A 15,998-nucleotide genomic window follows, 5' to 3' on the forward strand; every position below is an offset into this window, starting at 1 on the left:
TAAGAGAAGGGGGAGCAGGGAGCAACATTAAGCTGATGGGAAGTAAACCTAATCAAAGCGGAACAGTAACAAAGGGCAGCAGAAACATTTCTACTGTATCACATCCCACAGGCTGGCCAAGAGCCCAGAATTTTCATTACAACTTTTCAAAGAGAAGGAGAAAAAATATTTCACAGAAGCATTATCAAGGCCCCAACCCAGGACGCCCTGCTGTACAACCAAAATTTGTGAGCAGTCGGCCTTTCATGGAGTCAAAACCCCAGCATGTGGAAAGTGTCAGGCCCTCTGTAGAGAAGGAGGGGTTCTTAGAAGGACTACCGTTTTGTTTTGCACTGAAGTCTCGGAGCTTCACAGATCATTAAAGGTTTCTGAACCACAGAGAATGAAGGACAGAGTTAAGGAAATAAATCAAAAGTTCCTCTGGGATGCACAAATGCCTGCTTGGAACAGGCTTTCACCACAAATATCCTCCACATTAAACAACAGGGAGGACTTTTCAAAATAAAAGCAGCAAAGAGATTCACTTTGTTATAAGCAATGTGCTTTCTTTTTTGGTGTGAAGGTTATATGTGCTATGCAAAACGCCTCCTGCCGTGAGGTCTAGGGGGAGGTGGATGTGGGGCCAGAGGCAAGGAGGGTGGTGAAAGAAAACAAGAATAAGTGAACATAAAATGAAAGAGAAATGCTCGGCTTGAGGGCACTCTAAAAAAGTTAAAATTCCTTGTAGTTACCTTAGGGGTAGAATATGAGGTGGTGGAGTGGTATTAGAAAAACAGTTTCTATCATATTTATTTCTTGCCATCCTTGCCTAAGAATTGAAATAATTTTTCCACAGCCAGAAAGGTTCTCTTGCTTTTCTTCAACACACAAAGGTGAAGACAGGGAAACAGACCATGTCATCTTGAACACAAGATGCAGAAGCATTAGTTGTTTCAAAACCAGCAGAGGGAGTACGGCAGTTAAGAACAGGAAATGGTCAACCCAATCTAAGCACTTGCCCTTATCCCAGACTATGGTTGTGAAGATGAGTTATATGACCTTCTGAGCTTGCTCTCAGAAGCCCTGGTGGTACAGTGGTTAAGCATTTGGCTGCCTCTCCATGGGACAAAGATGTGGACCCTGTCCTATAGGGTTGCTAAAAGTTGACCTTGCTCTCATGTTATTCAGCAACAGTAAACAGAGTAAAATGCTAGACTACCTACTCAGACTGTTACTCAGCTTATTATAAGACCAGGTGAGGGAGGAGAAGTGGAGCTACCCATACCATCAGGATAAAAAACAAACAAACCCACTGCTGACTCATTACGACTCTGAAGGAGAGAACAGAACTGCCCCATTGGGTTTCCAAGGCTGTGATCTTCACGGAAGCAGACTGCCACATCTTTGTCCTACAGGACACTGGTGGTTTTCAAACCACAGACCTTTCCGGTTAGCAGTCGAGCACTTTCACCATTGCACTACCAGTGCTCCTTACTGTCAGGATTCATTTACTATAATGGTATTTTTTGGAGTCCTCCCCCCACTAATCTGGAAGTGGAAGTAAGGGATCCAGGGAGGAGAAAGGCAGAAAATCCATTTGGAAACTTGACAGCAAGCACCAGAGCAACGATTTCACCTGAAAGTCCAGGGCTCCCACTTTATTTAGTCTGTGGACTGCATATTTCCAAAATTTTATTTAGGGGGTGGGTGGGAGGAGAGCTTTCTTTCAACAGCTGGTTTGAAACAAAAGCAGCAAACAGATGTCTGCTAAATGACTGTTCTCTTAATCTTCAGCCACAGTTTACCAAAACATATAGGAATGATGCCAATATGATCAGCATGGTCCTGGTTCCCAGGGAGTGCCTGGGTTTGGGGCAGTGATTAAAGCTAATGGTCTATCCCATGAGAAAAAAGACTACTATTTCACGCATGATCACACTGTGGTTTGGGTCAGCTCCAGGCATTAAAAAGGCCTAATTGACAGTTAGTCTGGGGATGTACTGCTCTATCAGGTAACACCTTTTATTAAGTCCTAGTATTAACACTTTCTCAATGTAGGAAATGATAACTGGGTTAAAAATACTCAAGATGGGCTCAGCTCAACAGAATAAACAGAATCTATAACATGACTGAGTACCACACTAGTGAGTGGGCACTGAGTTGACACCTATGCCTTGCTGAACTTGGGGACAGGGAGTGGGAGCGGTCTGTCTGCTCTATGCTGCTGGGGCTGTCTGCCATGTTCTCCTTTTTCTGCGTGGATAGCATTAGAGAGACACAAACTACAAAGGCCTGGAGGAGTTCACCTAGAATGATGGAGGATGCAGAAGCATGCTTGGACAGCACAGAGCCAGCAACCTGGGTGGGGGCATGGAAACTACCCTGACAACAGCTGAAGAAGGGTGATAGCAATTATTCAGCATGTCTCCAAAGGGCAGGACCAGGACAATATGGAAGGTAAGGTGGTTCAAATTTCAGCTCATTAAAAGGAAGACATTTCAAACAATGGAGTGGCCCAAAAGAACTATCATTGCATTTAACGAGCTCAATGTTACTAGATGTTCAGAAGCAGCAGGGCAGTCACTTTGTCAAGAATGCTGCAGAGGATTCAGGTACTGGAAAAATACGTCAATAGACCACGAGGACCCTTCAAGGATCATGCTTTGGCGAGGCACTTCAAACAAGTTTTAACATTTTAAAACACCTACCTATCCTTCAAAAAGAAAACCCTGGTGGCATAGTGGTTAAGAGCTACTGCTGCTAACCAAAAGGTTGGCAGTTCCAATCTACCAGGTGTTCCTTGGAAACCCTATGGAGCGGGTCTACTCTGTCCTATAGGGTCGCTATGAGTCGGAATCGACTCAATGGCAATAGGTTATCCTTCCAAAACTTCAGACCTTAACTCCATGTTTTCAAGGATGCACATGACTCCCCAAGCCCTCATCTTCAGGTCCTCTGACTCCCATCAACACTGAGTGTCCATATACAACCAGGCACTTTGTTCCCCTCCAACCTGCACTGTGGTAACCAAACAGAGAGATCCCAGGGAGCAGAGCCATGTCTCTTATTTTCTCACCAGGGGCAACATGCTCGGTAAGTTCTTGCCGAAAAACTGGTATTAGGAATATACTATAAACTTTTTACATTCACACTATCTAGTTAAACAACCTAAATCACTGATTTCTAGAGAAACTATACAACAAATATAAGTATTTACAGACATACCTGGTAAGGTAAAGTACTTAGCATATGGGAAAACTGTAATTTGAAATTGGTAATTAGAACAGAACACAGTGCAAAAGAAAATACACTTTAGTTTGCATATAAGCCGAACATACTAGACAAATGGATATTATTTGCAAACTTGCATATCTTAATATAAATACAAAATGACAACATAAAGAAGCATTATTTGTCCTTTAAATGCATTATCCTCGTGGACATAAAATGGCACAGAGAGGCAGATGGGCTTTTCTCCTGAGACACTTGGTAGGTTTACATGGTCAAAAGAAATAAGAACTTTGAGTTTTAATAAGTAAGTTAACGCAAAAGACAGAGCCAATTTAAAAATTTACCAGAAGAGTTTTTTTTTTTTTTTTTTAATTAAAAACTCACGTTCTCAGAATGTCTAGAGAGTTTGACCCCAACTCACTGGCTGCCTGCTCTGCTGAAAATGGCCATGTTGAAACTGGCCATTCGCTGGGCCTATTTCCTTTCATTTCTTCCTATCATTATACAAGTTCCAGATTCTCCTTCCAAAGCTGGAACACCTCTCTTGACAAGGCCACAAACCACTGACCTGATTCAACGCACCTTCTTATTAGCACATTTTCAAAACAGAGTATTTGCGGCAAGGAGAACCAAGTTTTGATCTTAGGAGGCACGTACCTAAATCAATAATCACCAAATCCCAAAGGCACTGGCTGGACATATGCTGCTCCAGCCCTCCAAACAACCAAACACCAAAAAGTCGCTATTTCTGGCCATACTCAAGAAAAATCTAAACCCAGAATATGGGAACAAAGAGACACTGGTGGCAGCTGAAAACTCATAACCAAAGCATCACAGGAGGAAATCTGAATCTATATAAATACATTTACTTCTCATTTACTGTCTCATTATCCAACATTTCACATTTACGACAACAGTAAAAAATCTACTTTCTGACTCTTTTGTGCATCAACAAGAAGGCAGGCATGGTGGCAAAAGCTGCGGGGCATCCCTGCCCTCGAGGGGGGTCTCCCGGTGGTCCCCAGGAAGGGGGGCAGCACTGCCCCGTGCCCTCCTGCCTGCGAAGGCACCACGTCCAGCTGCCACACAGTGCCGGCTTCCTCCACGGCCGTGAGGCCAGCCAGCGCCTGTTCTGGGTTCCCAGGTCCTATGAAGCCCAAAGCCCTGCAGTTCAAAACTGCTGTGGGGAGGGAAGGAAGGAAAGAGAGAGGCACTGGAGATGGTATTTGGAAAAAATGTCTGTGAGTTTAATGACATCCAAAGTGAGCCAGGCTCCCAGTGCCCTTGCAGGAAGCACAGACCCTCAGTGACTCACCAGGCCTAGAGGGCAGAGCAGGCTCCAGGGTTGTGAAAGCAGGGCTTGCAGGGGTGGGAATGAGCCCTGGAGGTGGCTCCGCAAGGGAAGCTCTGAGCCAGCACAGGAGGAAGGTGAAATGGTTAAACTGTGGGCCCTCCAGTCACACAGGCCGGCTTTATCCAGCTTTATCTCCTCCAAACCTCCTTCTCCACAGAGGAATGATCCATAACTGGACTCATCACAGTGATGACACATCGGTAAATCTTAGCTGTTGTTACTTCTAGGATCATGTTTTCTTAAAAAAAAAAAAGGACAACAGGATGATCTGAAAACAGAAAATAAAAATCCTCCTTTTCCATGTAAGGCCGATTTTTGCTTAACGACCTGGTCTTTGGAACCTAACTGTCGATGAGTGAGGAGTGGGTGTACTGTTCAGAGCATCCTCAGTGATGCTTCACTCACACAGCAGAGGCACAGGATAAAAATTCCAGAGGCTGTTTTCAAGATAAAAAATGACATATGATGGTGACTCACTAACAGACTGAAAAGAGAAGGGAAAAAAAAAAAAACCATAAACAGTCATCAGAACCTTTCAAAGCTGCAGAAATCTGGCAACACTGAACCTCCTCCACCTCCCCTGGCTCTCATCTCCAGCACTCGCGTGTGTACACACACATATACAAACACACTTTACCGGTCGTTCTGAAGCCAAGCTGCAACTGGCTAATGGCTTACTCTATTGCTTAAAACAATATTTTATTCTTGACTCACTCAATAAACCTGCTGAGAAAAATAAACAATGGGTTTCAATCTTATAAATACATAAGCTAGAAAACAGAACCAGTGTGCAAAGAGTAAGCTGATTTACTGCCTGTGATAAACAGAAACAGGAAGGTCCAGTGTGGCAGTGAACCCCAAGGCCTAGTTCTACTCTCTTTGGACTCTCGAGTTAGCAAGGATTTTCTGTCCATTACACGAAGTCCAAGGCCTGGGATGTTCTGGTCTTTAAAACAGCATTCAAGTAGATTATGAGAACACAGAACAAAAGATGAGGTAAATTTTTTCTTAAAAGCATTGAGGAGTTTTAATCTACTTTTAGGACCAATAATTACATGGCTATGGTTACAACGCAGTTTTATCCCCATATGTGTGTGCACGTGAGTACGCGCACACACGTATTTCATTTTAACAAACATTAGGTAAAGGCCTGTTATAAGACACTAAGGGTGATATAAACAGAACAAAAAATTCACTGCCGTTGAGTTGATTCTGACTCATAGTGGACCTATAGGACAGACGAGAACTGCCCCATAGGGTTTCCAAGGAGTGGTTAGTAGACTGGAACTGCTGGTTAGCATCTGTAGCTCTTAACCAATGCACCACCAGGATCCCAGAGGGGATATAAAAAGGTGTTTCGATGAGGTCCCTACCGTGCAGGCCTTACATTCTATATAAACACAAACACCTCTAAATGTGTATAGAAATGCATCAAAGTAAAGACAAAGCAAAGTTCAAAGTACAGGGCTAAGATAAAATTCTGCTAAGAGAGATGAGCCTGTGTTATGGCAATCGGACCATATAGGAAAGGGCTCACCTGGCCTCCAATGACATGCAGGAGAGCAGGACCTCTATAAATGAGTCTGGACACTCTCTATACAGTGACTATAATTTTCCAGAAAAGAACAGAAGCCTGGCTGACCCCTTTACTTGACTGAGTTCCATGAAGGTAAGTACCCTCTCACTCTGATATGGATTAAATGTGTCCCACCAAAACATGTGTTGAAATTCTAACCCCTATACCTGTGGATGTATGTGATCCTATTTGGAAACAGAGGTTTCTTTTTATGTTAATGTGGTCATAACAGTGTAAGGTGTGTCCTGAATCCAATCACTTCTGAGTTATAAAGAGCAGCATAGACACAGAGACAAACAATCAAAGGCAGATGCCATGTGGCGATCACCAAGACCCATGGAATGCCCAGGGTTAGTGACAAGGAAGCTAGTGACAAAACCCAGATTTGGACTTTTAGCTGCCAGAACTGTGAGAAAATTAATTTCTGTTCTCTAATAGAGTCATTTGTTTGTGGCGCTTCTTACAGCAGCACTAGGAAACTAAGACACAGTCAACTCAGATATCCCACCCTATACAGCACAGGCTCTGGGTTATCAAAGGGTCCCAGGAAACTCCCAACTTTTATAACTCTGATGCTTTAGACATCTCAAAGGCCAAATCCTGGGAATTACGATGACACAATTTAAAGGACCCAAAAAGGATTTAAGATGACCTGTAAGCAGAACAATCATATTTCCGAAGTGGAAAAAAAGCAAGGATCACTGATACTGAAATTTAATTGGAAAATTAAACATTTCAAAAAGAAAACTTAGCTAATGGAATTCTAGTGTCTCTAGAAAAGTTTATCCTGCATTTTCCTGTTTCCTTAACACAATTAATGGTTTTTGAATTATGTGAAACAGAAATAAAAAACTAGGGGGGAGGGGGTAGCTGGCTTTCCCACTGGTGAGTAGCTATGAATCATGTGAATAAGGCTGTAGTTAACGTTTTACTTCACGTTTCAAAACAATACAATTAATTTCTACTTTAATTTTCCTAAGTGAATTGCTCAAGGGTATAACTTCAAATAAGATTAAAATAAACCAATTATTCAAGACACATTTTAATATCCGTTTTCTAACAGAAAGATTTTTAGAACATCAGCAAACAGGGTTTTCAAGTCAAAATGGGCTCACAGATCTTATGAGGCTAAAAGGTATCTTATGATATAAAAAGTGAGCTGAGTGGATAAACACATTGAATATAAAATATAACCACAGTAATCACAACTTGTAATTCTTTTTAAAGACCATTTCAAACCTTCCATTTGTTTTACTAGCTTATAAAAATGGTTGAGTCTATTTAGGGTTAAATGTCATAAATGTCTCCACCTAAAAGTCACCTAGGTAACCAAGAGCCAGTCAAATCATAAGAAATACAGGCTAATGAATACCAAGAGCATATAAATTTCACCCTTGTAAGCAGCATTTCGTTCAATAGTAACTTTAAAAGTCCAAGGTGTTTTTCGTTTGAGTGCAGTTTCTACAAGTAACACATTTCATATAATTAAAAGCACTCTCATGCCATTCCCACTAGTTCTGATACATAGGATAAGGCTGGGGACAGACAACAGCATATATCTAAGGCCCTTGGCTAAAAAAATTCTCCTAAACTTTTAAGGCCTCCTTTTCTTTCCAACATCTACACTAAAAGTTTCTTACATGCAAATTACTTAACTGCTTTACTTACACAAGAGAACCAGCCAATCTCTCTTCAGTTACTGTAGTCAAAACAGGACCATTGCCCAGTCAAATATCCATACAGTTTAGGTTATCAGAGGTTAACAGATTCAAGCGTCTACTCCATTTTAATAGGAACAAACCCCCTGCACTGGAATCGCTATAGGATCATAGTAGTTGCTGCCAAAATGCAGTGCCTGTTTATACTGGCAATCACTTTTGCCTCGAATGGAAAATTCTAGCTGTCTTCATCTATGTGAGAATAAGTTATTAATGGAAAAGGTATGGCATACAAAGGTTTCTCCTTGTGCCTATCCTGCCAAGCCCTCAAAGTACTTATATTTTTCATGTGTAAGGGATGCCAGTGAAAGAAGACAAAACCTGAAAATACTATAAACCTGATATGTAAACTTCATATCAATAAGAGACAGTCATCCTTTCAAATAAAAAGGTTTCTGTTTGATATTAAAACAGGGTCTAGCCTAGTCTAACTCACATCCTATGATCAGATGCCACAAGGTAAGGAGAAGGACTGGTTTTTATATGAAATAAGGCCGGCGTTACAACTGTGCTTCTAGGAAAAAGCAGGCGTGAAAGAGAGGAAGACGGAAGCTATTAAAGAAATCGTATCATTGATAGTGAAAATAAGCCCTGACCCTATTCTGTATGTTTGAAATACTTTGTAATAACATGAAAAACAAAATCCAGCCCTGTGAAACAATTTACAATTTTAATAGAATAAATGTCTACATAGGCTTTGTTGTTGTTGTTAGGTGTCATCAAGTCTGTTCTGACTCATAGCAACCCATGTTCAACAGAAGGAAACACTGCCTAGTCCTGTGCGATCCTCACAATCCTTGCGATGTCTGAGCCCACAGTTGTAGCCACTGTGTCAATCCATCTCTCCTTGAGGGTCTTCCTCTTTTTCGCTGACCCTCTACTTTACCAAGCATGATGTCCTTCTCCAGGGACTGGTCCCTCCTGATAACATGTCTGAAGTACGTAAAATGAAGTCTTGCCATCCTCATTTCCAAGGAGCACTCTGGCTGTACTTCTGCTAACGCAGAATTGCTAGTTCTGGCAGTTCATGATATTCTTTGCCAACACCATAAATTAAAAGTATCAATGCTTCTGTCTTCCTTATTCATTGTCCAGCTTTTGCATGCATATGAGGCATATACCATGGCTTGGGTCAGGCATGATAGGATTTTCCAAGTCTGCATTACTATAAACAGCAGCACTTCCTAAACTTTAAAGTCCTTTTGAATCACCAGAGGAGCTTATCAAAATGCAGATTCTGGTTCAATAGGAATGCCTCCCCCTCCATCCCCATTCTGCACTTTTAAATAAGCTCCAGGTGCTGATGCTGGCCTGAGCACCTCAATGTGAATAGCAAGGACACTGGATATTTGTAGCAGAGGTACTAGGTTTAAAACTAGAGACTTTATAAAGTATCATTATGTAGCTACAACACATTTGCCTGTTCTCAATGGTATCAACCTATTCAGGAAGTCCGTACTTTGTTATGTAACATTAGATTAGGCATTACTGAAGCTAGAAAACTGTTTACCTAAAGCTATAATCTGAGGTTAAATAAAACTTCATGCTGAAAGCTCACACTGAAATACTAGAGTCATTTTTAACCCTCTTAGTATTAACAGTATCTTGATTACTCAGTCTTGAAATCCTTTCTCAACAGTGTTTGTTCTTTGCTGGGAAAATACGCCCTATGTAAAAGACGTTTTGCCTGAAGAAAAGAACTAATACTCAGTGCTTATATATATATTTAATAGAATCATTTCCAGAAATGTGGCTGAGAAAGGTGGATAATTTTCATTATTATTTCCCAAATTAAAAATTTAAATCTCCAATACTTTTCATTCCAGTATCCAAAGTTCAAAATAAAACAAAACAAAACCACATCAAAACTGGCTGCCTTCACTGGGCTCTTGCTTCCATTCAAAAAACAGTGACACATGTTCAGTATAGAAAACCAAGATGAAAGCAGACTTGCATGCTCACAAATTAATTTTTTGTCTTCCTGAAGACTGAGCTACGACAAGTGCCTCTTCTCTAGTTTCCATCTTGTATGTGCTGCTCAAGAGAAGATGGTCTTGTAGCTTAGCTCTCACTTCTCTTCTACCCAAACACACTTCTGGAGAGAGTTCAAGGTCCGCCAGTTGACCTCTAAGCCACAATTATGGACTAAGTCTCAGTGAACCAGCTCATGCAACCTTCTCTCCAGCCATGCTACAGTGTACTTGCTGGACACATTTCACGATTTCCTACCTTCATGCCTTTCCTCGTGATACTTCTTCCAGCTGGAAAGCAACTTTTCCTGTACCCTCCTGACCATGGCCTGTCAAAATCGTGTCCTTCTTTCAAGTCCCAGTTCAAATGGCCATACCCTGCAAGGGCCTTCCGGAAGCCCCTAGCCTCTGTGTTCATTTTGTGGGTTCTGAACCTCCACCAGGGCCTTTAGCACATACTACACCACGCAACGCAGCATGTAAGTGGTTCATCTCCCTGGCTAGAATGCCACCTCCCCAGGGGGCAGCGATGGTGCCTTGCTCCTCCTTTATAGGTACCCCCCCATTACAACGCTCAGTGGGTGCCCCAAATTTTAAAAAGTTGAACTATGCAAAATGTTTAGCTCTGGAAATGCGAAGTGAGTGAAAATGAGTTTCTAGCATAGTAAATATTAATGCACCACCAACTGGGTTTAGAAATAACATGAGCTTAGCCTTTATTGGTCTAGGTGCCCAAAAACGAAGCTAAAGCAATGAGGGTGAGAGTGTAGTATATGCCTTTTTACCTTCTGTCTCCCTCCAAAAGCTAGGGCTTTGGGGGCAGATCGAATTGTCCTCTGGCTAACCTATGCTGCACCTGAGACAAGAACGGCAGTGCCAGGTCACTAAGTGCTCCCTGTCAACCATCAAACACTAGCTGAATTTGTCTGAGTAACAGTAGCTAGAGCTGTACACAAAGGCCAGGATTCAAGGGACAATCATCCAAGTGCCAGACATGGAAAGTCTTTGGTTCAAATAATACAAACACATTCTCAGCCTGCAAGAAGATATGTGCTGCTGCCAATTGAGTAATCATCTCAAGGTTTTGAAGAAAATTGCAGTGTAATAAAAATCAAAATTATTTTTGAACCATCCATTACTTGGGAGTATTCATAACATGAGGTAATTAAGATTTAACTTCACTGATCATATAACACATTATATACATATGTTTATACTGTATAACATATATTATATACACGTTTATATATATCTATACCTATTGGCAACTAGTATCTACCTATCTACATTAAGCCGCCTATTTTTTCAGGTGCTAATATCAAAGGTCATGTAATTCATCTTCCCAACAATCAAGTGACAGTGCTCAAAGCAAAGCTAAGAGGCCCAGTCCCCCATGATCTTCTCCGAAGCTCAGCTACACAGCTCAGCTCACTGTGATTTATGCAAATGTACTAACACACAAGACTCTGATGTGGTTCAGGCCAAACTGTGTCTTGAGGGAGAAGAGGTAAACAGCCAAGGTGAATCTGAGATGCTCTGCCAAGACTTCTTACCGTAATTTACAAACTAATTATATAACCTACAAGCATATTGAGGCAACACAAATAGTTCTAGAGAAAAGGGAGAATTGAGGAGAAAGACAATAAACTATAGGGTATTTGCACAACCATGATACTAAAACATTTGACTTCCATTTATTCTCTTGGGTACTGTGAGGTTAACATGTAATATCCATTCAACTAAACCTCTATAAACATGTTGGTTTTCCACAACCAGAGCCACTATTCCCACTTCAGTGGGTAACAGTATCCAGAGGAAAGCCAGATTTAGCTCCTTTGTAATAAACACCAGAAACCAAAAGAGTTAGAAAAGCTGTTTATACCCATGTCTACCAGGAACCTTTCTCTGACATAGCATCACTGCACTGAATGAACTGTTAAGACTGGAAGTCTCTTCAACAGAGCTTCAAAGCCCAGGAAATACAGCCTTTAAGCTAGCCACTACCTTCTACTCCCTTTAGTTTTTCAATTAAAAGTGGTTTTGGCAAGACAGGTTAATGAAAAACAGATAATTTTTTTTTTTTTTTTTAATACAGGGTCAATACGTTTAGAAGTGGAAAAGTAAGTAACTGTACTTTTCATAATATTTAGCTACTGTATGTAGTATACAGGGTAGATAAGAAGAAAAATCATCTGTGTTTTTATGAACTTTTTTATAGACAATATCTCATTTAAATTCTCACACCAATTCTACCTACTACCTGTTGCCGATGAGTTGATTCTGGCTCATAGTGATCCTACAGGACCGAGAAGAACTGCCCCATAGGGTTTCTAAGGAGTGGTTGGTGGACTTGAACTGCCAATCTTTTGGTTAGCAGCCGCAGCTCTTAACCACTGCGCCATCAGGGCTCCATGACAATTCTAGGGGGCAAGAATTATCACCCTATTTTACAGACACAGAAATTATAGGAGAGACAGGTTGAACACCCTATGTCAGGTCCCATAGCAGGGGAGGCACAGGTAAGAACCATCACTTCACTCGCAGGCACATCAACAGCAGAAGATGTCCAAGCATTTTATAAAAAGATTGTAGTACCAACAAAACCCTCATACAAAGAAACATTATTATAGAAAATAATTTCCCAGTTCTTGTCAGGATTTGACCTGAATTTCCCAATGAATAGCTCAAAGCAGACCCCCTTCCCATAAAAAACAAAACAAAGCAAAACCCCATTGCTGTCAAGTTGATTCTGACTCATAGTGACCCTATAAGACAGAGTAGAACTGCCCCATAGGGTTTCCAAGGCTGTAATCTTTGTGGAAGCAGACTGCCATGTCTTTCTCCCACGGAGCAGCTAGTGGATTCGAACTGGGACCCTTTCAGTTAGCAGCTGAGCACTTAACCACTGCACCACAAGGGCTCCTTCAAGGCAGACCAACAGTTAAAAGAGATCATCAGAGTACTACAGTTACCGGTAAGGCCAAGAATAGCACACAGGTCTGCTGACCCTCACTCCGATGCCCAATCAGGCGTTTTCTTTTGGATGCTGACACCCTTCTGATGTTTCAAGTCATTTGAGAACAGCAAATAAATCAGTTAATAATTCTGGTAGATAGAACAAAAAACGTATTTGCTATAAAAAGGAACAGGATCATAAGATTTTTCCAAGGAAGCTTTAAACCAAGAATACTGGTACCTGAAAATTTTCTTTTCTTCTGCAGTAAAAATGAGCAATAACCTTTGTCCTCCCCTCCCCCTAGATTGTGAATGATTAGCATGGCTATGCTGATAATCTAGGAAAATGTAAAATGAGTGCAACTTCCAGCTGATTAAAATACAGATTCAATGCAAATGACAGCAGGACACTAGGAATGCCTAGCAAAGGTCAAGCCAAGATCACCCCCCTCCCCCATCCAGAAACAACTCTCCCATCAATTCCAGTGGCCCCACCCTGAGGAAGATGCTGGAAACACAGGAAGACTGCTGGGTGCCAGAGGAAAAGTAAGGAAAGGGGCCACATGATTGGTAAACAGGGACAGCAGAGGAGTGATGGAGAAGGGTCTCAATGTCTCAAGAAAGAGGTGCCTGGGAAAGAAGATCAGAGAACTAGCTCAAAAGGAAAAGACTATTTACTGAGTCCGACATCATCAGTAATAAGGGACAGCTGAGAAGAGATGAAAACTGGATTAGAAGAGCCTTACCTAGGTTGAAGATTATTCAGATCCATTTCTACTGAAGAGAGAAAAATGCTAGATAAAATTACCTACTGTTTCCAAATGCTAGATAGTAGTTCTCATATTTAATGCTTAATCTTGTTATAAATTTTTTTTAAACAAAAAGATAAAATATTTGTTGAGAGATTTCGTATATCAAATTCTTCATGGTTTGCCATTTTGAGCAGAGCACAGGGATCAACAGAATGTACTGAGAGGTTAGAATCTAGCCTATCACATCTTCAGGACATATCTACTGACGGATCGCTCTCATTTTCACTCAGCCAAACCAACATCCCTACAATTAGGGTAAAGGCACTTCAAGTTCTAAAAGTACATATCAAACTTCAAATAACTACAACACGGAGAAAAGTTGTGTTCCCCTTTCACTGTTCCACATTAAACATCTCTTTCCCATCTGTTCTATAAAAAACAATAAATATGTTGCTTGTATATAATTACATAGCATACATTTTGATCAATGTTTATATAACAGTTCTCCCTTTCTTTAACCATTCTCAAGATGAGCCATCTCAACATAACTGGATGTATAATAAATATTAACAGTTTAATCTAATTAGCATCGACTGACGCAAACCATCAATTTTACATGAAATCTCAGAACTCTTCTTCCCCCTGCTATGAGCTATCATTGTTCTTAAGGTATTATATAGAAAAAGTGTCCAGAAACAGCTCATTTTTAAAAAACAGAATCATAATAAGAGAAAATCCATAAACACCATCCAATTAGAAAACAAAAACAAAAAAACCCATCCACTTTTAGAATGGATTTCTTCTTCCATATCCTCCCTCTACTCCCTAAAAAAAAAACAGCTTGATGTTTAAGCAGATTAAATACTCCCCCTAGCCCCCACGCGCTGAAGAGCGCTCTTCCCATTTCTGGGTCCCAGCAAATACTGCGAAGTGGGTGGTCCTACTCCACCTAGAAGGAAGACTCTTCCCCACCTCCTCCATTAAAAAAACTACCTGGAAAAAGATCTGGAGGGCAGGCAATTATAGGTCAACAAGACTGAACCCCTCCCCCAGCATTCTCTTCATTTAACTTCACTCTGAAGCTTCCTCAGTAAACTCTCTTACCCCACGTTTGTCAGGAGTATTTAGTCAGATGTGACTCACAGCTTAGTAGAATATCAAAGGAATTTTTAAAAGCCCCATTTAAGCAACTTATAAGAACCCCTGTGTATTTGTCTAATGAAAAGTACAAACGTTTAGGGCTAGTATATAAAAACTACTCCTCAAAACACAGCAACACTAAATAGAGAAAAATTCCCAATATAACTCATAGTGTATTTGGCTACAAACCTTTAAATTCTACTGTGGGTTTGGTTGATAGCTTTTGCCAATTACCAAATCCAAACTATTGATAAATGACATTTCCTATTTCAGCTACTGTATTTAAAATTAAATGTTAATTCCCCACTCCCACCACCAACTAACCCTCTGTTCCCAAAGACTTTTCTGTTCTTACAGTTACAACAGAAGTCTGCTTTCTCCAGAGGGATAGGCATAATCTAATGTCTAAAATCATGAGCTAAAACTGAAAGGACAGTAAACAAATAGGGTCCTGGAGGGCAGCCTGAGTCTGAGCACCACACAGGGTTAAAGGAGACCATTTCATAAGATCAAATGCTGAGAAGCAGCAAGAGCAAAGAGGAAAAAATCAAGTTACACAAAGTCTGATTGTACTCACTGTTTCCTTATTGGGAAGCAGCTCCTTTCTAATTCTGAAGAAGTTCTTGCCGTACTGCCTGAGCCCCTTAACGAAGCGTTTCTGTGATAAAAGAAACAAAAATGGAATGTAAAAACCAAAAACAAAACAGGATGTCAGCAAAGCAAAGATGTCTGCAATCAGCAGAATAACAACCACAAAAAAGTCTTAGCTAGGGAATACTGACTAGTCTGGGTGGGAGAAATATTTCGGCAGCACCGCTGGGACCCACGGGCCAGGGCAGGCCCCGGACGCCTCATCAGACCCCCCATCCCACGCACACCACACAGGTCACTGCGTTGAAGAGAAGAACGTCCCCTGTCGGAAGCTAAGCAGCAATCTGTCCCCTCCGTGGCACCAAACACAGTGTCTGCATTGGTCCACGAAGGTATAAACAGCAAACGGGCTCCGTGTTTCAAGAAAACAGCACAACTGCTCTTCACCTGAGAATGAAGATTCCCAGAAATGTCGAGCAGGAGAGAGGGAAACTGAACCAAACCTGGTGACTCTTCTCCAGAAAGGCATCCGAGGGGATTAAAAAGCCCCTCCGTTAATCCGAAGAATTCACCAGGAAAGCACCGACATCGCGGAAGCCCACTGGGAGCCCAAATCCCTGCTGGCCTACCCTGCCATCTCCGTCATTAAAAGCCACTCCGAGCCACCGAATAAAGAATGCTGGGCACCCTTCCTTCCTCCTGACGCTTCCCTCACCCTCCCCTCCCCGCCCC

The 15,998-nt window shown here is 41.4% G+C and overlaps 1 protein-coding gene across 7 annotated transcripts in view; it reads right to left on the reverse strand.

The window, feature by feature from the left end:
* Positions 1-15,998, reverse strand: part of RERE (arginine-glutamic acid dipeptide repeats) — a 483,116-nt gene that overhangs the window by 71,384 nt on the left and 395,734 nt on the right. For all 7 annotated transcript variants that reach the window (XM_049877802.1, XM_049877803.1, XM_049877801.1 and 4 more), the window contains one exon: positions 15,253-15,333. In XM_049877802.1, the coding sequence (XP_049733759.1) occupies positions 15,253-15,333 (81 nt within the window). The remainder of the gene's footprint in view (positions 1-15,252; positions 15,334-15,998) is intronic.

The sequence above is a fragment of the Elephas maximus genome, chromosome 3 (assembly GCF_024166365.1).
Source record: "Elephas maximus indicus isolate mEleMax1 chromosome 3, mEleMax1 primary haplotype, whole genome shotgun sequence".
In the NCBI taxonomy this organism is placed as follows: Eukaryota; Metazoa; Chordata; class Mammalia; order Proboscidea; family Elephantidae; genus Elephas; species Elephas maximus.